Consider the following 24,741-nt stretch of genomic DNA (forward strand, 5'->3'; position numbering starts at 1 on the left):
CTCCTCATAGTTAAAGAACACTTAAACACATATTAGTGGATAATTGCTCGAAATTAGCTAAGCACTATAAATTACCTCTAGGATTTATGTCTGCCTGTACCTTTCTAACAAGCTTAAATTAATGATGTGCTGCTAATGCTTTCCCAAAGAAATTACTTTCTTGTAGATGAATCACCTTCCAATTTTACAGAAACACTTCTGGCTTAACCAATATGTTATCAATACACAGCAGTCTTGGTGTAACTTACAAACACACTTATTCCACTTGGGGCAACTGAAGTTTTCAAGATATAAGAATATATGTCTGTGTTAAGGGAATCTTAGTTTTTATTTTAATAGACTACATTTGAAAATAACATATGTTGCAATTCAGAGTCTGCTAAGTTATCAACTATTTGAAGAGGCAAATTTAAGGGAAAAATTCACACAATTCCCGTGTGATACATTTGTATGGCCATTCTGCAGTAACATGTACAATACAGACCAAATGGAATACAGGGATATTTATATAATTAAAGCTTCAATCACTGAAAAAAATTTCACCCTTCAAAAACGATGCCGATGATTTTTCATCAGTGCATATTCTCCACAACATTGAATTTACTTATCCATGGCTTATTATTCAAATCGAACTTACTATTCTTAGCAGCCATGCAAGAACAAAACTTGCCGTTGAGTAATGAGTACCATAGTGGAACTTTGGAACTTGATCATCTTCCCAGGACTCATAACGCTCTGCAAAGAATGCTGCTCTTTTTGGATTCAAAGCTCCTATTGGCTGCCAATAGAGAGGAGAAAAAAAAGAAACCCACATAAATGTAATCATCCTTTATTTCTTTATCTCTTCAAATATTATCCTATTAGCAAGTGTGAAAGTGAATTAAAAATACGTACTATTTAAAGCAGTGCTACAGTCACAGAGTGGATGGCAACACAAGTTTAACTTCCAATGCACATTAAATATATACATATAAGTGAAGGGAGAAACCTGTCATTTCTCAATAAGTTGGTTTCATTTGAATAAAAGTTTAATCAGCCCAGAACAAGCATTTTCACAAAGATAATTACATGAAGTGAGTATTAGCTATATGATACTTTGGAAAGCACCTCTAAAATCCTACTTAATTCATCAGAAGCAGCAACCAGAAACAAAATCTTGAAGCTAAGGGATTAACATATCACAGACGCTGAGAAGATGGAACAAAATTTGAGGAGGTAGGGGGTGAGGAGAAGTGCAAGAAAGGGACTGCATGAAAAAGATTAAATGAAAATCTAGGATTTTCTACTAGCATGAGTAAAACCAGAATTCAGAAGATAAAAACATGTCTGTATGAAAAAATTTTTTAAATATGTACTATAAATAGAATATTAGACAGGTTATGAGCTTGTACTAGAAAACAATATATTGCAGCCAAGGTCCCCAAAGCAGCATGGCCAAGTGAAGAAGAGTCTGCACTTACTGGAGTAATAACGGTACCCAGTAAGAAGGTTGTTTTGTAAAATAAGATGAGTAAGTACATAGAGGGACAAACCATGCCTGACAACAGTCAATGAATGTTCTTATTTTTAAGGTAATTTTCTAGCATTGGGGTAAAGTCTGAATAAAACAATAGCCTATAAGCCCTCAGAAGATTGACTGGCATAGGATAAGAGCTTAATAAGTGTTAGCTGGTATCATTACTGTTGTTGTTGTAATTCAGGGAACACATGAACTCCATTAAACAGAAGGCAAAAAGCAAACTTTTGTGTGATCATGCACACATACATCTTCTTCAGGAAGATACAAAGAGATTTCCAGATTCACAAAGGGGTTTAAGGCCTTAAAGAACAAGAAACAATTCATTCTCATAAAATAATCCAATCTCCAGAAAATCTCTATTCTTTATGTAAAATATAAATACCAATACACCAAAAAATATGCAAGATTACTTTCTTTAATAAAAAATCTATCAATTAGCAACTCCTCATTTATATGAGAAAGAAAATATCTGACCATTTATGGGAGAAATATTAAGCTGAAATTTAAAATACTGGTTTTAAAATAGATGTATTCAGAAATATTCTATTGAAAATGAAACAATGTTAAACGAGTTTTAAAACTGCTTTTCATGTTAAAAAGTAATTTTAAGCAACATTTTAAATGATCATTTTGGCCATCTTTCTCAAATTGTTAACTATTTTTTCAAAACTGCAATTTATTGCTCATACCTTTCATTCTCTTCAATAGGACAGTTCTAATCAACATTTTATTTTAAGCCATTTTTTTCCTTTACAAGTAAAATTTAAAAAAACCTTTAGGTGATTATTATTTTAAATCAGTATCACAGTATACCAATTTAAAATGCCATTTTTAAAGCATTAGTTTCTGTACAAAAGAATTAAGTCTGATTTACTAAATTTATGCCAGTTAAAAATGGAACCGACTCCAAGAAATCTTTGTTACAGAACCAATTTGGAATGCCTTTAAATGTATTTGGTTGTTGTCCCTGAAGACTGAGCCATGCAAAAGGAAAGAAAGAAGAAATAAAATCACTGGAAGACAAATTATGTGAATTAAAAATAAAATCAATGCTCTGTTTGTATGATTCTGCAGCATATTAAGTATTCACTTTATCTGCTCCTATTTTTATTACTCTCCAAATGAGTACACCCCCCAAATCAATAGTTATAGAATCACGTTTCTTGAATATAATGCTAAAACCAATTAGGATTGATTTCACTAGCATTTGAAAAAAAATGGCACTGTGCAGAGATCCATATAGGTAGAACCCACAGTATTGATTCTGGCTGTTATTGTTACAGTTGGTTTCTGAAGCCTGCTACAGGACAGCTATCAAGACATACCACATTTATTTGCAAACATATAAAAAGGAAGTCCCCAAATAAAAGAAGGTTAAAAAAAAAATAAGACCAGTGGAGCTGTGCAATGACAATGATACACTATCAGCTTACTCAGAGAAGTTACAGTGGGAATACACACATTGAATTATACATTACGTGAAAGCGCTGATTTATTGTGGTAATAACATCCACCTCATTAAAAGATTCTGCTTTGCTGCAGTCGGAAGGCTACATATTGTTTACTGCTATAAATTAATGGCAGTGCAAAGAAGACTGTGGAACGGTCCTAACAATAGATCTGTAATGACAGTGCTGTATATCACAGCTTCCTCAGTAGCTTCATAATAAAATGGAGACAATGTATTGAGCTAATACATTCTACCATGCTGGCCCATATTTTTCTGACAACTGCTTTAAAAGATGAGCTGAATCCAACTATGTTATAATGCTGCGAAACATTTAATGAAGAAAGAGTCATACACCAAAGTGCATCAGAGAATTTTTAAAACACTGTCTAAATCAGCATTTCAAGATGTTTATTCATCTCTGCAAAGAACTAAAAGCAAATGCTGATGGCTCCTCTTATACAGTATATTACGAGTAACAAATGGAGGGCAATTCTGGAAGATGCCTAGTATTATCAGCCTACAAAAAGCTCTCTGTACAACTTAACTGTAAAAGCTTGACCAGATTATTTTTCAAAATCAGCAAATTGATTAAAGGAAGAAAAAGAATACTGGTAATTTGAAATGGTCATAACTTCTTGAAAAAAATCAATAAAAAATAAGTATTGATTAGAGAGGTATAACTCAAGTTCATAACCAGGTAAACATAAATAGCCCCAGGATACAAAAAATAATTTTAAACACTACAAAAATCTAACAAATAGAACTATATAACTATATACATATTTTTTAAATTACTTTATTTTTTATTGAAGAATAATTGCTTTACAGAATTTATTTTTTCTGTCAAACCTCAACATGAATCAGCCATAGGTATATATATATATATATCCCCTCCTTTTTGAACCTCCCTCCTACCTCCCTCCCCATCCCACCCCTCTAGGTTGATACAGAGGCCCTGTTTGAGTTAATATTTAAATCTACAAAATAAAAAATGAACCTCGATCACAACAAGATGAAAAAGTGGTTAAAATAAAACAGAATGATTTAGAGGTTCAGAATACCAACATAAAGTATTTATACTTAAAAAATGCAAATAAGAACTTGGATTAAAATAGGAAAAGGCAAATGAAAGAAAAAAGAATACCAGGACTCTTGAAAACGTATAAATAGCAAAACAAAACAAAACAAATTCTACTACCATAGGATATATTATTAATCTCACAAATAGCAAAATTGCCAACTGTGGTAGACTCATAAGTATTCTATTTTTCTTGTCTGATACCTTTCAGAACAATAAATGCAAAGCAGAACTTTCTAAATCAGGTTTTTAAGCACATCACAACAAAATAATTTCGTTACCTTTTCTGAGAAGTAATTTTGCTAATTATTAGAGATTGAAAAATACTGCATATAAAGTACCCAATTCAGTGCTTGGCATAGAGTATGTTATTTGTAATAATAACTATTGCTATTTCCAGCTTATTTGACCAAGAATATTTAAGAAAAAATCCATTAGAAAAGCCTAATGAAATTAATGTTGTCTATTAGGAGAGAATGTAATTAAGCAATTACATTCTTAATTAACAATTAACAATTAAACAATCATTTAATGGAATAGCAATACTGTCAGAAGCCTAATAGTATACATAAACTGCAAAACTGCATTACCCCACTTCAAGAACATGATAAAAAACAGAATTATCTTTCAAAAATCCAAAGGGACTCTAAATTTTATTGTGAAAAGCATATGAAATGTCAAACAAGTTACAATCATCCAGTACTACATTAATTAAAAACAAAGAGTACTGGATTCAAAGACCCTTACAACCACCCAGTACAACTCTTTCATCTGATTACTAGTAAAAGTTAGTTGTAAAAAGAAAAGACTATAATGTTCATACATTCTAAATTTTTATTCTTTTTAAAATTTTTACGAATTCATACCTGAAGTTACCTAATTGATAATCCCCAGGCTACATTCTGTATTTTATAAAACATTATTATGCATTCTCACAGTAAATGTGAGCTAGGCATCCCTATTTTAATAATGAAGATAATAAGTACCTTGAATAACCTAGCTCAAAATTAACAAAGATCGAGGAGACACAAGTCTTCCCAGGTGGCACTAATGGCAAACAACCTGCCTGCCAATACAGGAGATGTAAAAAAGGCAGGTTGGATCCCTGCATGGGGAAGATCCCCTGGCGGAGGCAAGGCAACCCACTCCAAAATTCTTGCCTGGAGAATCCAAAGGACAGAGGAGCCTGGCAGGCTAGTCCATAGGGTCACAAAGAGTTTGACATGACTTTGCCACTAAACAACAACATAAGCAAGAGGTTATGTATTAATTTATTGTGGAAGTAGGATAGGCCTGTAGATACCGAAAAAGAGCAATTACAAAGTGACAGCTGGAAAAGATAATAAAATGGTTGAACTCAATATCATATGAATCTAACAGGTTATAGAAATGTCAGGGTAAATTAAAAAATATTGTTAATTATGTATAAGGTAATTGATATTCATGAACAAATTAAAAAAAATTCAAATTCAAGAGGATGAAAGAGGATGGACTATTAGGAAATGTGACATCATAGAAGATGGTCATTCCAGGTTAGAGAATAATGATTTGTTTTGAGAAGATTATACAAAATAACTCTGAGGGCTATTCTATCTGATGACAATGCAACTATTTATTGGTTATAAGTGAAGGATCTAAGAGTCTTAGATATATTATCTTATTATATTTACAACAATGCCTTAATATACAAAACCATTAGCAATCCAAATTTACAGATGAAAGTACTGAGTCTGGGAAGAAGTTAAATGACTATCAATAATTGAGGCAAGATTCAGAGCCAATTCTAACTAGACTGAGTATTAAATCCTAGAATAATTTGGGTTATGTGGATTAATGAAAGTGTTGGTGCAGAATCTATAGCACCATTGGAATCCTTTCATGGGACTTTTAGGTTAAATGCTCTTTTGAAAAAAAAATGTTATTTATACTTTATTCTTATCTATATAATGTATGTGCTTGGGCTTCACAGGTGGCTCAGTGGTAAAGAATTTGCCTGCCAATGGAGGAGACGCAGGAGACCTGGGTTCGATCCCTGAGTCAGGAAGATTCCCTGGAGTAGGAAATGACAACCACTCCAGTATTCTTGCCTGAGAAATCCCATTAACAGAGGAGCCTGGTGGGCTACAGTCCCGTGGGGTCACAAAGAGTGGGACACAACTGAGCAACTTAGCATGCATACACATATAATATAGTGGATATTTAGCAGAAGATTTCACAAATGGCAGAAACGGATGAATATTTTGTGTTGGGGACACTGAAAAGACACTTGGCAAAATTGCTTTTAAGGAAAATGAACACATAAAAATAAGCATTGTCATCAATGTTTATTGCTTTACTTTCCTTTTTTAAAAAATTAACTTTATTGGGGTATGGTTGCTTTAGAAGGCTGTTTTTACTTTTAATTTTTTTTGTATTTATATATCCATATCTATGAACCCAATTCCTTGTGTTGCTAAAACTTTTTAAAGAAGCCAGTGAATTCTGTGCATCTCTACCACCTGCCTTCCTTTCCCATCTACAAGGAGAAGAAAATAAAAGGATAGCCTATATTATTTAAGCAATGTTGCCACCATTTGGGGGTGTAGCAACTATTTTGTGTCAGTTGTAGTAGCTCTTTTATCTAAAAGACAAATATAACAAACAGACTGATAAGCATTTTAACTCAACATTAATTTTCAGGGTATTTTGTCATATGCTATACATGGCTGAAATGGTTTGGCACCTATCTTCACACACTCTACATTTAATTTAATATTGCCGAGAAAAAATTTTATTGGCACACTACTATGGCTTTTAAAGTTAACAAATAAGCACTTTTTGTTTTTAAGTACCAGCGGATTTTTTAATCCCTTGAAAACAAGCTCTCTTCCAAGTAACATTAAACATATACCCACTATATGATTTCAATTTAACAAACATGTCCTGGGAAAAAGAAAGTATTCCATTTTACTTATTGTATTTAACTGAATCTAAATCATTTCAAAGGCTCACACTGGTAGATTTAGTAGCACCGCCTTCAGAGTTCTATATTACTCAGCTATAGTTCATATTAAGTGATTTTCAGTATAGTTATTTACCTGTTTGAGAAAGGCACATAAGTCAATTAAAATAATCTGATAATCCAATGCCAGTGTTGAGCTAAACACCTGGAAGAAGCCCCCCAAAATCTTAACAATCCAAGGTCAACTAAAAAAAAAAAGTAATCATGAAAATGACAAATATCCAAGAGACTCAATGCTGTTAAAACAAAATGTATTTATTCACAGAGAGACTCACATACACACTTAAAGAAGCAGCTAGGACCATGAACTCACTTCTTGCCACAGACAAACCTACACTTTAGCTACATATGGAATAATTCCCTCTGAAAGAAATCCTAAGTTAAAGATGTATATTTCAAACCACAAAGAAACCACTAAATTTTTTAAAGGTATAAATAACAAGCCACAGTGAAGATGAAACTGGAATCATAAAACAACCCAATCTGAAAGAAAATAGATCAAAGGAGGTAAGATACAAAGAACTGATAGAAGGGATAAAAAACAGATGGAAAGAAAATACATTTAAACTGACTATATAAAAAATTACATTAAATGTAAATGGTCTCAACACCCCAACTAAAATGTAAAGGTTATCAGAATGGCTATAAAAGCAAGACTATATTATATGTTGCCCACAAAAAAGGAATTAAAAAAAATAAAGTCACAGACAGGTTTTTAAAAATGATAGAAAAAGATACTATAAGTAATAAAAAAAAACACTGTCATGTCTATATAAATATCAGAAAAGGTAGACTTCAGGACATGTACTATTACAGGTGTGATGGGAGACATTACATGAAGATAATAACAGTTTATGAAGGAAGCATAACAATCTGAAATGTGTGTGCACTGTCTTAGTTTCCTAGGGCTCCTATGATAAAGTACCACAAACTGGGTGACTTAAACTAATAGAAACTTATTGTCTCACAGTTCCGGAGGTTCGATGTTCAAATAAGGTATTGGCAGAGCCACATTCTCTGTGAAGCTTCTAACAGAGGATCCTTCTTGGTCTCTTCCAGCGTCTTGTGGCCTCGGGTATTCTTTCCCTTGCAGCAACATAACACCCGATTTCTATTTCCATCACTGCATGGTGTTCTCTCTCTCTTACCATTATATTTTCATCTTCTTATGAAAACACCAATCATACTGAAATTAGGCCCACTTCAATGACCTTATCTTAACTTCATTACACTTGCAAAGACCCTATTTACAAATAAGGTCATGTTCACAGGTGCTAGGGCTTAGGATTTCAACATATCTTTTTGGGAGACATAATTCAACTCATAACATGTACCCAAAAACTAATGCTGAAAATACATATAACAAAAAACGAAAGAAGTGAAAAAGAAGATACAGACAAATCAAAATTATAGTTGGAAACTTCAACATTTCTCACCCAGTAATCAAAAGAATAAGTAGATAAAAAATTAGTAAGGAATATTGCTCAGTCATAAAAAAGAGTGAAATAATGCACCAACATGAAAGGATTTAGAGATTGTCATACTGAGCAAAGTCAGTCAGACACAGAAAGACAAGTATCATATGATATTGCTTATATGTGGAATCATATCTTTTTTTTATTTAAAAAAGAGTATAAATGAACTTAATTACAAAACAGAGGTAGAGTCACAGATTAGAAAACAAACTTACGTTGCCAGGGGGTAAAGGGGGAGAGGGTGCAGTGGGAGATTTGGACTGAGTATGCCCACTACACATGAAGCAGATGACCAATAAGGACCTACTGCTCAGCCCAGGAAGCTCTACTCAGCACTCTGTAACGGCTCATACGGGCAAAGAGTCTAAACAAGAAACGGTGTATGTTTATGCGTAATTGATTCACTTTGCTCTACACCTGAAACCAACACAGCACTGTAAATCAATTATACCCCAGTAAAACTAAAGTTAGTAAGGATATATTCAACATAGACCATGTTCTAAGCCATAAACCAAATTTCAACTAGCTTAAGAGAACCAAAGTCACAAAACTGTGTTTTCCAATCATAATGGCATTAAACTAGGAAGCAACGAAAGAGATGACACACCTTTAAACCTGTGGAAAGGAAACACACTCTTCTAAGAATCTATGGGTCATAAGGAAAATTAGAAAATACACTGAATGGAATAAAAATGAAAACACAATGTATAAAAATTCGTTGGACGTTACAAAATCAGTGTTCTGAGAAAAATTTGTAACATTAAATGCTTATATTAGAAAGAAAAAGACGTCTGAAAGGAATAGTTTAAACCTTCCACTTTAAGATACTAAAAAAACAAAAAGAAGAGAAATTAAAATTGAATCCAAATCAAGTAGAAAGAAAAATAGTAAGGGAAAGAAAACTGAAAACAACACCAAAAAACACAATGGGAACATATAAAACCTATAGCTATTATTATACTTAATGATGAAAGAGTAAATGCTTTTCCCATAAGATAAAAGGCTCTCTCAGCACTTCTAATCAACATTATATAATGCAGTAAGTATTCACGAGATGTAGGAAGTCCCCAAAAGTCTACAAAAATACTACTAGTATAAATAATTGAGTCAAACAAAAGTTGTAAAACACAAGGTCAATCTAAAAAAATTCAATCTAAAAAAATTTCCTATAACTTTTAAAAGTTTGAAATGAAAAAAAATATGAAACATTTAAGCATAAATTAAAAATTTTAGCATACAACACTAAAAGCCACAAAACATCAGACAGAAGTTAAAGAAGACCTAAATGAATGGAAGATAAACCATATTTGTGGATTGGAAGATTTAGTATCACTATTATTTTTGGTAAAAATGGCCTACCAATTAAATGCAAGCCCAATCAAAATAGCAGAATCGACAAGCTGATTCCAGAAAACTGAGAGTAGCCAAAACAATTTTAAGAGAGAAGAAATAACTGGATTCACATGACCTGATATTATGACTAACTATAAAACTACAATAAACAAGATAGCGTGTTATTGATATAAGGATAGATTATGCTTATTGACCATAATAAAGTCTAGAAATAGACCTATATGTATACATCCAATTTAATTTCAATAGAGATTCCCAGACAATTCATGAGAAAAGACAGTCTTTTCAACAAGTGGTATTGGATGAACTGGACTTCCATTTGTAAAAAAAATGAACCTCAACTATTATTCTGCAACTATAACACATTATGTTGTTGTCTAGTCGCTCAGTCATGTCCGACTCTTTGCGACCCTATGGACTACAGCACACCAGGCTTCCCTGTCCTTCACCATCTCCCAGAGTTTGCTCAAACTCAGGTCCATTGAATCAGTGATGCCACTGGACCATTTCAACCTCTTTCACTCCCTTCTCCTCCAGCCTTTAGTCTTTCCCAGCATCAGCGTCTTTTCCAATAAGTCAGCTCTTTGCATCAGGTAGTCAAACTATTGGAGCTTCAGCTTCAGCATCAGCCATCCCAATGAATATTCAGGGTTGATATCCTTTAGGATTAACTGGTTTGATCTCCTCACTGTCCAAGGGACTCTGAAAAGTCTTGTCCAGAACCACAGTTCAAAAGCATCAATTCTTCAGCACTCGGCCTTCTTTATGGTCCAACTCTCACATTCACACATGACTTCTGGAAAAACCATAGCTTTGACTACACAAACCTTGGAAGGCAAAGTGATGTCTCTGCTTTTCAATACACTGTCTAGGTTTTTCATAATATAGATAAAAATAAGTAGCACCAGCAGCAACAATACCAGAGGGTAATAATAATTGTGTCTGACACAATTTGTTCTTAGAAAAGTCAAATCATTGTCAGGTAATAAAAAGCATGTAATGAAAATCAGAAGACTTTAACTTTTTTAGTAAGACATTCTATCAAATATTAATATACATATATATGTGAATTTACAGGTCTCTTGGCAATAAACCTGTGAACGGTGCCCAAAACATGCTTAATAATCAATTATTTGACTAAACACATTTAATATAATCAGGGTATTATAAACAAGTGTTTATATTGAATAAATGTGCTTACTATAATAAATGGATTTGGAGAATAAAGACTTGGACAGGAAAGTGGACATGAGACTAAAAGACACATTAATACATTACTTATTTCAAAAAGCAGACTATTACACATTCACATAAATTAAGTTTTTACTGTCACAGGGAAATACAAGAATGAAAAGTTAACACAAGGATATAAAGAAAAATACAAATGTATGCAGGCTTTTTAAAATGGCTTCTTACTGTATTTACTCTCTTAAAGAAATGCCCCAGCCTGAAATTAGAAGTACAATTTCAGTACTTATTGAACTTAAAATTTTCTTCAACGTGTTTCAAAAATTTTTTTACACAAGTTTATGGTAAGTCTATGTTCCTTACTTGGATCTACCCGAGTCCATGCAGCACTAAACCAGGAAAACAGGGGGTATGACAGGGTAAAGCTGGCACCGTTGTGTAAATGAAACAATTTATTTATAAATAATAACAAATGATCACTCCACACCACAGTAACTTACCATGATGTGAGAGTAAATACTTAACTTTGAGAAGGATTACTGGACTGGCAGTGTGTTGCTGGTACATGTCAAAGATTATTCATCTCCCTGACAGTAATATTAACCACAATCCATTTCAGTAACTTCAGTTTATCATTTTCTGACTCATGTTAAAAAAACAATGTCAGTGAAGGTTGCTTAAACTAAGTGTAGGCTTAACCCCTGTTAGAGTCATAAAAAAAACTTCCACAAGAAGGTAACTTCTAGTAAAAAAAACAAATCTGCCATACATAGTACTAATCATTTAAAGATGCAAATTGTAAAAAACAGTTTGTGTAAAACCAATGGATCATTGTCCTAAGTTAAAAAAAAAATCTGCAGCAAATCCTCTAAACACACCACAATATATCACCCCAAATGTATGTATGTGTGCATATATATACATCTATATATGTTCACATTTTGCTAAACTTAATTTTAAATTATGGGCAAAGCGTTGAATAGCCATAATATATCACAATGTACATGTAATAATTTAAAGTTTTGAAAGGTCAGTGTACTCAGGAAAGATTTTCTTCAGTATTATAACAAATACTATATAAAAATCAGTCTGTTATTTAGGACCCTCAGATTAAGTACTCTGCTACAGGTCCTTCCTAATAAATGGAGGCAGGCTGACACAAGCATATCTAAATCCAAAACTTTCCTACTCTAGTTACTGAATTTCATCTTTCCAAGCTATACCCCCTTTCATTTTGGATATACCTTTTAGAAAACATCTGTACTTACTCTCCACATTCTATAGTAATATTTTCTTTTTCTATTAATGCAATAACTTTTCTCTATGAGGGTATTTACTCTTGTTTTGTTTTTAAGGTTCTGCTTCTTAATTGTCTTTGTTTCTTCTGGTTTCTTTTATTTTTCTATCCAATTTAGTCTCTACTGTCCTTCACATTGAAGGCTGTCTTTAAATGCTTGCTTACTTGGTCATATCTTCATTTTTAAGAATGAGGCACAAAAGAGCTGACTTCAGTAGCTGAGTGTAAACAGAAATGTGACTTTTACGGAGGGAAAAATCATATGGGCTCCAAGTAGGATCCCTAAAATGTCAGTACATTTGAGGTCTTTTCATCGAGACAGTCAGTACGTCCAAAGAGTAACACAACTGTCCATCTTACACTCTGGGGCTGGCGTAAGCCTGGCTGCCGGAGTGCTGATAACAGGGCAGCGAAAGGGGCCTGGGGGCCTTCAGCACTCAGTACTTAAAGCCTTCTCTTAATCCTCCTGCTTTCCATTCCCTACTCTTCAACTCCCCCTCTGCTATGCTTCCTGTTCTCCAATCAGAAATTTGTCTGGTGCAATTTCTCCAAAAAGTAAACCTCTAGTCTTTAGCCAAGATAAAGGGAAAGGCAGTCCCATTTGGGAAAGAAGTAGATACAAATGCCACTGTTCAACCAAAACTATGCTTTCTAGTTATGCCCAAAGTCTACCAGTTCAGTGATACGGACACACCTAAGGTCAGATTTTAGCCTTTAACAATTAGGAAATCTATGTCCTTGGAGAGTTTCTTAACCTCACTACACCTCAGTTTCCTATGTGTAAAATAAAGATAATAACACATTCCTTAGAGTGTGGTTGAAAGGATTAAAGAAGAGCACATACATAAAATGTTTTTTAAAAGCACCTACTTGGGATTCCCTCACAATCCTACGAAAAGATTCTAAACTTCCCAGTATCATTCTTTTTGCTGATTGGACTATAAACTCCCCAAGCCCAGGGAATGCAACTCATACCAAAATCTCTAAGATCCATGTGTCATATAACAGCATATTGGTGCCAAGCTTGAAATATTTTTAATATATTTTGTCAGCCAATAGAAAGCAGCCAACTTGGGATAATTTTAATTTCTTTCTCTGCACTTACATTTTATTTAAATGATTTAGGATCCACTATTTACCATTATAATATAATAAAGTTGTTTTAACTTTGAATTCCTTTGGTTTAACTGAAGCCCAATAAGTAGAAAAATAAAGCAAACGTTATAATGCCCATCATTTTAAAACAATATTCCCCTCCCCGCCAAAAGAGTGTACTTTTCCCTCTGTGACATCTAGATGGTATATTGATTCCCAGTGTATCTGTTGCAGAGCCCACTAAAAGGACTGGCATTTGTCAGAAACAGCACTTAAAATTTAAAGAGATAAAGAAGTGCTGTCTGATCAACAACAGTTAAATGTCCGGTAGTCAATTCCAGGTCAGGATGCATGCTGTATATTATGTGTGTGTGTGTTAGGAGAAACATCTCACATATAAAAATATACAACCAGATGGTAGGAGATATAAAAGACACAGAGAGGGGGGACATCACCTACTTTTGCTTTAAACAAAGAGAGAAAAATACACAATAAATACAAGGATGAACAACAGCAACTAATCAGCAAGTAAATGAATTTAGGACAACCTGGTTGTTCAGATCTCTTCATTTATCTCATAATTTACTCTTTAGAAACATTCTGATCAAGAGTAATTTCCTTTTCTTGATTCTTAAACAAAATAACAACTCGCACTGTGCTTACATTCTAAAGTTTTAAAAAAAATGCATGATGTTTCTTTTCCCTCTACCTTGGACTCTAGCAGTATTTTCCTTCATTTTAAGAATCTATGCTGTAATAAATATAGATTATAGCTTGACCATTATAAACTACTGATTATAGTTTGACCATTCCTGACTTCCCCTCACCAGTCTTCAGTGTATTTTTTAGTAGAACAGTAACTTAAAGGACTGTATCTAATTTCCAGAAACTAAGAGTCCTTGGTACACTATTACTCAATAAACAATCATTAAAGGAAAAAAAACGAATGCTCAGGTAGTAACATCAGGTATTCTCCAGAGTTAACCACACATTCACCTTTTCCATAAAACAGGTTAGGTCAAAAAGCTCAAGGCATAACCTGGGACAAACATACCATGAGGCAGCAACTGGGAAAAGCACTTTTTCCAGCAATAGCATGCTGGTTGCACCTTACCATGCACTTCAGCGTAAGAGGTGAAGAGCAACTTGATAAAATAACATTAAAACAGACTCAGCAATTGATGCCAAGCATAGAAAGCGGTATAGCACACTGCAGTGTTTCCCAGGCTTTCTGGGCCAAAATTCATAGCAAGAAATTTGTCACTTTAAATCATAACCCAGCACACACACACACACAGCTGTGAACTGCACAGTGTTTAAATTCTGGTTCTATCCACTATCTGTGTGACTTTGTACAACTGGTTTAACCTCATGGTGTATCAATTTCTGCTCCTGTAAAAGATAGTAATAATACTACCTATCTTAGAAGGTCTTTGTGAGGGTTAAAAGAATTAACATATGTAATATACTACAAAGTGGGATGTTCTTATAGCTGAGTTTTCATTTGCAAGACTTCATTTGGAAATGGTTGGTCTATCTACTGCATTTCAATCTAACAAAATACTTGTATTTTGGAATAGGCATTCAGGTATATGGACTTCTCTGATAGCTCAGTTGGTAAAGAATCTGCCTGCAATGCAGGAGACCCCAGTTTGATTCCTGGGTCGGGAAGATCCACTGGAAAAGGGATACGCTACCTACTCCAGTATTCTTGGGCTTCTCTTTTGGCTCAGCTGGTAAAGAATCTGCCTGCAAAGAGGGAGACCTGGGTGTAATCCCTGGGTTGGGAAGATCCCCTGGAAAAGGGAAAGGCTACCGACTCCAGTATTCTGGCCTAGAGAATTCCATGGACTGTATAGTCCATGGGGTTGCAAAGAGTCGGACAAGACTGAGCAACTGTCACTTTCATCCAGGTATATACATTAAATATTCCAAAATAACTATCTTGATCAATTAGAAGAGAAATGATTGCACCTGATTATTTTCATTTTCCTCACTTAGAAAATTGGCTTACACAATCAGGAGATTGTGTAATAGTAACATTACTATTACAAGTAATAACAGCACCAAAAAATCTTTATTAATCCACCATGAAATCTCTGGTACCAAAACAACAGCTATTATCATTTGTTTTTATGGTATGACATTTTGTAAATATATTTCTGCCCTGATAATAACTTCTTATAAAGAAAAGACAAAAAGAAAATATTCTTGTCTCTTTCAAGGAGACTGTCAAAATATAAAACTCAGTGTGTATTTGTAAAATATGGATTAATGTCACTCCAAAGTTTATGCATGGTTAGATCTGTCTTCTCATCAGTCAGAATTTTAGACTGGTGATGAAACAACAGAGAAACTGGAGGCAAAAAACAACTTCAAAACTGATTTCTACTTTCTTTCAGCTTTAAAAAATTAAAGCATTTATGTTAAATGAGGAGCTTCACAACAGAAGAAAATAATAAATTTTCCTCACCGTTTCAAACTAAAATAGATTTGATATAATCAGATTGACAATATTACATTGCAATTATTATAAGGAAATACCATATATAAAATTGAATTCCTTCAAAAGGACATTTTTTACATTATCCGTCTCAGAACTTTTCTTTCTAAAGAGAGTAAGAAAAATAATACAGAAGAAAAGCTGTTAATTACATTAATTCTGCTTCAGAAAGAGAATTCCTGTAAAACATGGACAAGATTACCAAATAAAATTGTAGTTCTGTATCAAAACTTTGGGGACATTAAATGGACATAAATATGCATAAATAATTCATTTAAAAAAAGCTAGTCAGGCTATATTATCCACTTAAGAATGAGGATAAGACCTGTTTATGATTTAAGTTAAGCTTTGCACACAATGTTCTCTTCGATTTCACAACTTTATTTAAACAAATAGTATTTGCTAAGGAGAAGGCAATGGCACCCCACTCCAATACTCTTGCCTGGAGAATCCCATGGATGGAGGAGCCTAGTGGGCTACAGTCCATGGGGTTGCTAAGAGTCGGACATGACTGAGTGACTTCACTTTCACTTTTCAGTTTCATGCATTGGAGAAGGAAATGGCAACCCACTCCAGTGTTCTTGCCGGGAGAATCCCAGGAACCGGGGAGCCTGATGGTCTGCCGTCTATGGGGTCCCACAGAGTCGGCCACGACTGAAGCGACTTAGCAGCAGCAGCAGCAGCAGTATTTCCTAAATGCATACTATGAGAAAACTTCCAAGTAATTCTAATATTTTTGTCTTAATATATGTATTTTATTGATGTATAGTTGACAAACCATGTTTCAAGTGCACAGCAAGGTGATTCAGTTGTATATGTATGTTGTATATCGATTTTTTAAACTAGAAATCTAGCATTCTATTCATACTAAGTCGATGACACCTTCAAAGCAGCTCTGAATGCAGAACTCAAAGGCATGCCTATGGTGTCTCCTCATAATGCAGAGAGAGAGAGTGCGCGCGTGCACACGTTTGTGTGTGTGTGAGAAAGAAAGAGTGTGTGTGTGTGTGTGTGTGTGTGTGCGCGCACACTCGGTCATGTCTGACATTTTACAACCCATGAACTGCAGCCTGCCAGGCTCCTCTGTCCACAGGATTTTCCAGGCAAGATACTAAAGGGGGTTGCAATTTCCTTCTCCAGGCATAGAATTCTACTATAATCATTTTTCTTATAGAAACAGCTCATTTTATATATGTGACACACTCTTGAAAATATGTCTATAAACAGATACTTGAAAATGGAATCACACTAGAAACATTATGGCAGACCTTAATATCAACAGGAATGAGATACAATTTATAAAGTAAACAATTTTATATATGCAGAGTACAATTTTCAAATACCTGATATACTTGATTATTTTACTTAATGTAAGTCCAAACTCACTTATTTCCATCAATAGTTAATGAAAACAATTAGTATGAGTAGAATTCCATTTTCACAAACTTGAAAGACTTTCGGAGCATTTGAATTACTGCTGCTTTATAGGAGAGGAGATGTTAGTTGTAAGTTATGTGGTTGAGTGTTATAGCTCCCCACTTCTTCCACCTCTGCTAATCACACCACTGTTGGCTATACAATATGTGCTGTTCAGCTCTTGTTGAAAACACTCTTATAAATATTCCTTTGTCAGCACAAAAAGCAATTATTTCACAAAATCTCTTATAATATAAAAATGGATACTCCTACAATTAAAGGCACTAAATCACAGAGATGATATTTTTATGTCTCTGTATAGTGGATATGGACATTTATGGATAGATAGTAACGAAAATGACGCTTTTGCTTTGGTTTTGAACTCCCCTCCCCTTCTAACTTTTAATCTAACAAAATAAAAAAAGCAAAATTACTACTGGTCCTTTAGTGGGGCATTAAAATATATTATTTATCACATACAGAAGATAAGTTATAAAGGCATTAGTTAAAACAGCATTTTACACATCCAGCAAAAGTACTTGGCAAGTTCCTTAGAAACAGCCGTAACATATAAATAAGATTCAATTTTAATAAAAGATTCTGTTTAGCTGGCAAATAATAACTGCATTTTGCTGATACCATTTCATTGGATTCTCATAATGAAAAAATTCATAGAGCCTACTTCAAGAAAATTGTTTTGAAGGTTTTCTTCTGGTCATGTAAGACTTTTAGCGGGATAGAGAAAAAAGATAAGGGTCAGCGAACAGACTTTTGGCAAGGAAGTGGTAGGACGCGGTAACGGGGTGGGAGCTCTTGTTCAGTACAGTGATGGCAGAGGAGAGAATACAACCTTAGTAGAAAAATCTAAATAGCGTCCCACTTATCACACCATTACTACCTGTTCCATTCAGATGTGAACAGGCACCAGATCCACAATCCATCTAACTACTCACTGCATCTTAACAGCCTACAAAAAGTCCTCCAAAGCACAAAGCATCTTAAGCTATGTGCTGAAACAGAAGTCCAAACTGGAGGACTAAGGTTAAGGAAAAGAAGGGAGTTCTAGATGTCTAGAAAGGTTATATATTTAATTTATTTTGTGAAACAAAGCTTACATTTTAACAATTTAATGAAAAATGAGATTTTTACTTTTCCACACATAAAATTCAAATAAAGGAGAGACATTAGGATATAATAGCCTGAGAATTAAAGAGCTGTCCAGTTTTTACTACTGACCTACTGCATGGTTCCCTACACAGGTCAAATAACAGTCCTGATTTTTATCAGACAAGAGAGTTCCACAGATTCCAGTGAAATACACAGGGTTTTAGAACAAATACAGCACCTAAATGTAAGTAAGACTTTCCTTTTTTCATTTTCTTTAAAAGCACTCCTCTCCCCCACCCCCCAAAAAAACCAACAAGAAAACATTTCTGCATTTATTATTCCTCACAGTCGGTGGGGCACCAGGGAACTTCTGCTGATCTGGACCTCATCTGGCTGCTCTCAGCTGTGCCTGCTCCCGAGTCTTTGGGCAGCTGACTCAGCCATCCTCCACGTGTCAGTCCTGACCCTCCAGCTAGTTAACCAGGGCATGTTCTCAAAGAGGTCAAAGGCAAGCAAAAGCAGAAACATGCAGGTGCTTTTTCAAACTTCTATTTTGTGTTTAGTTTACTAACCAACTCTTCTTCCTCCTCTTACTGGCCTCCTTTTTCTTTTTTTCTTAAATTGTGGTAAAATATTCATAACATGAAATTTATCATTTTAACCACTTTTAAGTGTATAGTTCAGTGGCATTAAGTACATTCAGGCTGTCAGGCAACCATCACCACCTTCCATCTCCTTGTTTCATTTTGGAAAATGAAAATGAACTTGTTTCATTTTCCAAAACTGAGACTCTATACTCAGTGAAGAAGTCTCCATTCCTCCCAACACACTCAGGCCTTGGCAACCACCATTCTACTTTTGATCTCTATGAGTTTGACTCCTCTAAATGCCTCATATGAGTGACACCATACAATATCTGTCCTTTTGTGAATGTCTTGTTTCACTTAGCATAATGTCTTCAAGGTTCATCCACATTGCAGCATGTGTCAGAGGTCCCTCCCTGGTTAAGGGTGAACAATATTCCACTGTATATGTGTACCACCTTCTATTTATCCATTTATCCATCAATGGATACCTGGACTGCTTCCATCTTTTGGTAACTGTACGTAATACTTCCATAAATATGAAAATGGGTATACAAATACCTCTTCAAGTCTCAGCTTTTCTCTTGAGTACATATTCAAAACTGGAAGAGCTGGGGTCTTCCCTTGTGGCTCAGGGATAAAGAATCTGCCTGCCAATACAGGAGATGCGGGTTCCATCCCTGATCTGGGAGGACCCCACTTGCTGCGGAGCAACTAAGCCCCTCCGATACAAGTACTGACCCTGTGCTCCAGAGCCTAAGTGCCACAACTACTGAAGCCCATGCTTTGCAACAAGAGAAGTCACTGAAGTGAGAAACCTGCACCCCGCAACTAGAGCAGCCACCGCTGACTGCAACCGGAGAAAAGTCCGTGCAGCAACACAGACCCAGCACAGTCAAAAATAAACAAGATTATATTTAAAGAGCAGACTAACTGGAGCTTAGGGTAATTCCATTTTTTTATTTTGAAGGAACTGCCATACTTTTTTCCACATCAGATTTACATGTTTACATTCCCACCAGCAGTACACATGGGTTCCAATTTCTCCAAATCTTTACCAATAATTGTTATTTTAGGTTAATTTATTTTTTTAATTAAAGCCATACTACTGGGTGTGACGTGGTATCTCACTGTGGTTTTGATATACATTTTCTAAACATCAAGTAGTGTTTGAACACCATTTCATCTGCTCATTGGCTATTAGTATAACTTCTTTGAAGAACTGCCGAGTAAAACTCCTCACCCATTTTTGAATCAGATTGTTTGGGTTATGTTCTATATTCTACATACTAATCCTGGATCCAAAAGGATAAGGCTTTCTTTTGAAAACAAAAACTCTCCTTTAAAAGTGAAAAAGGAAATATACAAACTTCTACAATATCTTACCACAATCACAGAAACTTACCACAATCATAGAAAACTAGCCAATCTGATCACATGGACTACGGTCTTGTCTAACTCAATGAAACTAAACCATTCAATGTGGGGCCACCCAAGACGGATGGGTCAGGGTGGAGAGTTATGACAGAATGTGGTCTACTGGAGAAGGAAATGGCAAACCACTTCAGCATTCTTGCCTTGAGAACCCATGAACAGTATGAAAAGGCAAAAAGGTAGGCCACTGAAAGTTGAACTCCCCAGGCTGGTAGGTGCCCATTATGCTATTGGAGATCAGTGGAGAAATAACTCCAGAAAGAACAAAGGGATGGAACCAAAGCAAAAACAACACCCAGCTGTGGATGAGACTGGTGGGAGAAGAAAGGTCTGATGCTGTAAAGAGCAATATTACATAGGAACCTGGAATGTTAGGTCCATGAATCAAGGCAAATTGGAAGTGGTCAAACAGGAGATGACAAGAATGAACTTCGACATTTTAGGAATCAGTGACCTAAAATGGACCGGAATGGGTGAATTTAACTCAGATGACTATTATATCTACTACTCTGGGCACAAATCATTTAGAAGAAATGGAGTAGCCATCATAGTCAACAAAAGAGTCCAAAATGCACTGCTGCTGCTACTGCTAAGTCACTTCAGTTGTGTCCGACTCTGTGCGACCCCGTCCCTGGGATTCTCCAGGCAAGAACACTGGAGTGGGTTGCCATTTCCTTCTCAAATGCATAAAAGTGAAAAGTGAAAGTGAAGTCGCTCAGTCATGTCTGACTCTTTGCAACCCCATGGACTGCAGCCTACCAGGCTCCTACTTCCATGGGATTTTCCAGGCAAGAGTACTGGAGTGGGGTGCCATTGTCAAAATGCACTACTCGGGTGCAATCTCAAAAACGACAGAATGATCTCTGTTCGTTTCCAAGGCAAACCATTCAATATCATGGTAATCCATGTAACCCAACCAATAATGCTGAAGAAGCTGAAGTTAAACAGTACTATGAAGACCTACAACACCTTCTAGAACTAACACCAGGGGACTGGAATACAAAAGTAGGAAGTCAAGAAACACCTGCAGTAATAGCAAATTTGGCCTTAGAGTACAGAATGAAGCAGGGCGAAGGCTAATGAGAGTTTTGTCAAGAGAACGCACTGGTCATAGCAAACACCCTCTTCCAACAACACAAGAGAAGACTCTACACATGGACATCACCAAATGGTCGACAGCAAAATCAGATTGATTATATTATTTGCAGCCAAAGATGGAGAAGTTCCATCAGGATGGAGATACAGTCAGCAAAAACAAGACCGGAGCTGACTGTGGCTCAGATCATGAACTCCTTATTGCCAAATTCAGATATAAATTGAAGAAAGTAGGAAAAACCGCTAGACCATTCAGGTATGACCTAAATCAAATCCCTTATGATTATACAGTGGAAGATTTAAGGGACTATATCTGATAGAGTGCCTGATGAACTATGGATGGAGGTTCATGACATTGTACAGGAGACAGGGATCAAGACCATCCCCAAGGAAAAGAAATGCAAAAAGGCAAAATGGCAGTCTGAGGAGGCCTTACAAATAGCTATGAAAAGTAGAGAAGCAAAAAGCAAAGGAGAAAAGGAAAGATATCCCCATTTGAATGCAGTTCCAAAGAATAGCCAGGAGAGATAAGAAAGCCTTCCTCAGTGATCAGTGCAAAGAAATAGAGGAAAACAATAGAATGGGAAAGACCAGAGATCTCTTCAAGAAAATGAGAGATACCAAGGGAACATTTCATGCAAAGATGGGCTCAATAAAGGACAGAAATGGTATGGACCTAACAGAAGCAGAAGATATTAAGAAGAGGTGGCAAGAGTACACCGAAGAACTGGACAAAAAAGATCTTCACAATCCATATAATCACAATGATGTGATCACTCACACTAACCTAGAGCCAGACATCCTAGAATGCGAAGTCAAGTGGGCCTTAGGAAGCATCACTACAAACAAAGCTAGTGGGGTGATACAATTCCAGTTGAGCTATTTCAAATCCTAAAAGATGATGCTGTGAAAGTGCTGCACTCAATATGCCAGCAAATTTGGAAAACTCAGCAGTGGCCTAGAAAAGGTCAGTTTTCATTCCAATCCCAAAGAAAAGCAATGCCAAAGAATGCTCAAACTACTGCACAATTGCACCCATCTCACACACTAGTAAAGTGATGCTCAAAATTCTCCAAGCCAGGCTTCAACAGTATGTGAACCATGAACTTCCAGATGTTCAAGCTGGTTTCAGAAAAGGCAGAGGAACCAGAGATCAAATTGCCAATATCTGCTGGATCATCAAAAAAGCAAGAGAGTTCCAGAAAAACATCTATTTCTGCTTTATTGACTATGCCAAAGCCTTTGACTGTGTGGATCACAATAAACTGTGGAAAATTCTGAAAGAGATGGGAATACCAGACCATCTTCCTGCCTCTTGAGAAACCTGTATGCAGGTCAGGAAGCAACAGTTAGAACTGGACATGGAACAACACAATGGTTCCAAATAGGAAAGGGAGTATGTCAAGGCTGTATACTGTCACCCTGTTTATTCAACTTATATACAGAGTACATCATGAGAAATGCTGGGCTGGAAGAAGCACAAGCTGGAATCAAGATTGCCGGGAGAAATATCAATAACCTCAGATATGCAGATGACACTATCCTTATGGCAGAAAGTGAAGAACTAAAGAGCCTCTTGATGAAAGTGAAAGATGAGAGTGAAAAAGTTGGCTTAAAGCTTAACATTCAGAAAACTAAGATCATGGCATCTGGTCCCATCACTTCATGGAAAATAGATCGGGAAAGAGTGTCTGACTTTATTCTCTTGGGCCCCAAAATCACTGCAGATGGTGATTGCAGCCATGAAATTAAAGACGCTTACTCCTTGAAAGGAAAGTTATGACCAACCTAGCCAGCATATTAAAAAGCAGAGATATTACTTTGCCAAAAAAGATCCATGTAGTCAGGGCTATTGTTTTTCCAGTAGTCATATATGGATGTGAGAGTTGGTCTATAAAGAAAGCTTAGCGCCGAAGAATTGATGCTTTTGAACTGTGATGCTGGAGAAGACTCTTGAGAGTCCCTTGGACTGCAAGGAGATCCAACCAGTCCATCCTAAAGGAGATCAGTCCTGGGTGTTCATTGGAAGGACCTGAACCTCCAATACTTTGGCCACCTGATGCAAAGAGCTGACTTACTTGAAAAGACCCTGATGCTGGGAAAGATGAGGGCAGGAGGAGAAGGGGACAACAGAGGATGAGATGGTTGGATGGCATCTCCGACTCAATGGACATGAGGTTGGGTAAACTCTGGGAGCTGGTGATGGACAGGGAGGCCTGGCATGCTGCAGTTCATGGGGTCGCAAAGAGTCGGACACAACTGAGCGAATGAACTGACCTGAACAATTTCTTAGTTCTAAGTACTACACTAGGCACCAAAAATATAGAAATTAAAAAAATTTTTTCCTATTCAATGATTTCCCTTAATAGGAAACACAGAAAAGAAAATGTAAATTTATAATAAATTATGTAATGCATTAGAAAAGAATATAGAGAGAACCGCCGAAGTACAAAATTTTTGATGATGAGAAAAGCAACAGCAAAGGCACAAAAGGTGAATGAGAACATGAAGCAATATAGGATCAGATGACTACAGCAAAGATATGGGGCAGAGGCAGAAGAGGTGCTGATCAAAGAGGCAAAGGCTAGGACCTAAACACCATTGTTTGTCATGACGAAAATGTTGACCTTCGTGCTGACACCACTGGTGACTACTTCAACTAGACTGTGTGGAGAAGCATCTGTACCCTGTGGATACAGATGAAGTTACTCCTGGACATTCCTAATGATATCAAGCCAGAACAAGAGGGTACACCTGAGACAGGCAAAGAAGAGAACAGTCTTCCTCCGACATCAAAAAAGTGGAAATCCTTGGATTCCGCGTGGAGGACACTGGATATGGTAAGTAAATTAGAGCCTATCTTGTGGTAATCTGCAGAGTAGGCAGTGATCCTCAGACTGAGACTATAAATTCCTTAGAGCCTGTACTTCTGATGTGATTGGGTACTCAGTAAAGCTTTACTTAAATACTTCACTAAAGCCTAAAATGGATTTGAAAGAGTTAAGGGAAGGGAGTATCTACAATCTTAGAAAGAAGTCTGATGTCCTGAGAACTTCAGAGTGACCTAGAAGGATAAGGGAGCAACAGAGGCCTGGGGAACAGGCAGGGGAAAGGCAGCAAAGAACTTCCAGGTTAGATCTGTAGAA

General features: G+C 35.9%; 1 protein-coding gene across 4 annotated transcripts in view; it reads right to left on the reverse strand.

Annotated features, from left to right (window-relative positions):
- LRBA (LPS responsive beige-like anchor protein) overlaps positions 1 to 24,741 on the reverse strand; it is a 723,276-nt gene that overhangs the window by 177,048 nt on the left and 521,487 nt on the right. For all 4 annotated transcript variants that reach the window (XM_043902582.1, XM_043902581.1, XM_043902579.1 and 1 more), the window contains exon 45: positions 638 to 778. In XM_043902582.1, coding sequence (XP_043758517.1) covers positions 638 to 778 — 141 coding nt within the window. The remainder of the gene's footprint in view (positions 1 to 637; positions 779 to 24,741) is intronic.

Source organism: Cervus elaphus, chromosome 5, assembly GCF_910594005.1.
Source record: "Cervus elaphus chromosome 5, mCerEla1.1, whole genome shotgun sequence".
Classification (NCBI taxonomy): domain Eukaryota; kingdom Metazoa; phylum Chordata; class Mammalia; order Artiodactyla; family Cervidae; genus Cervus; species Cervus elaphus.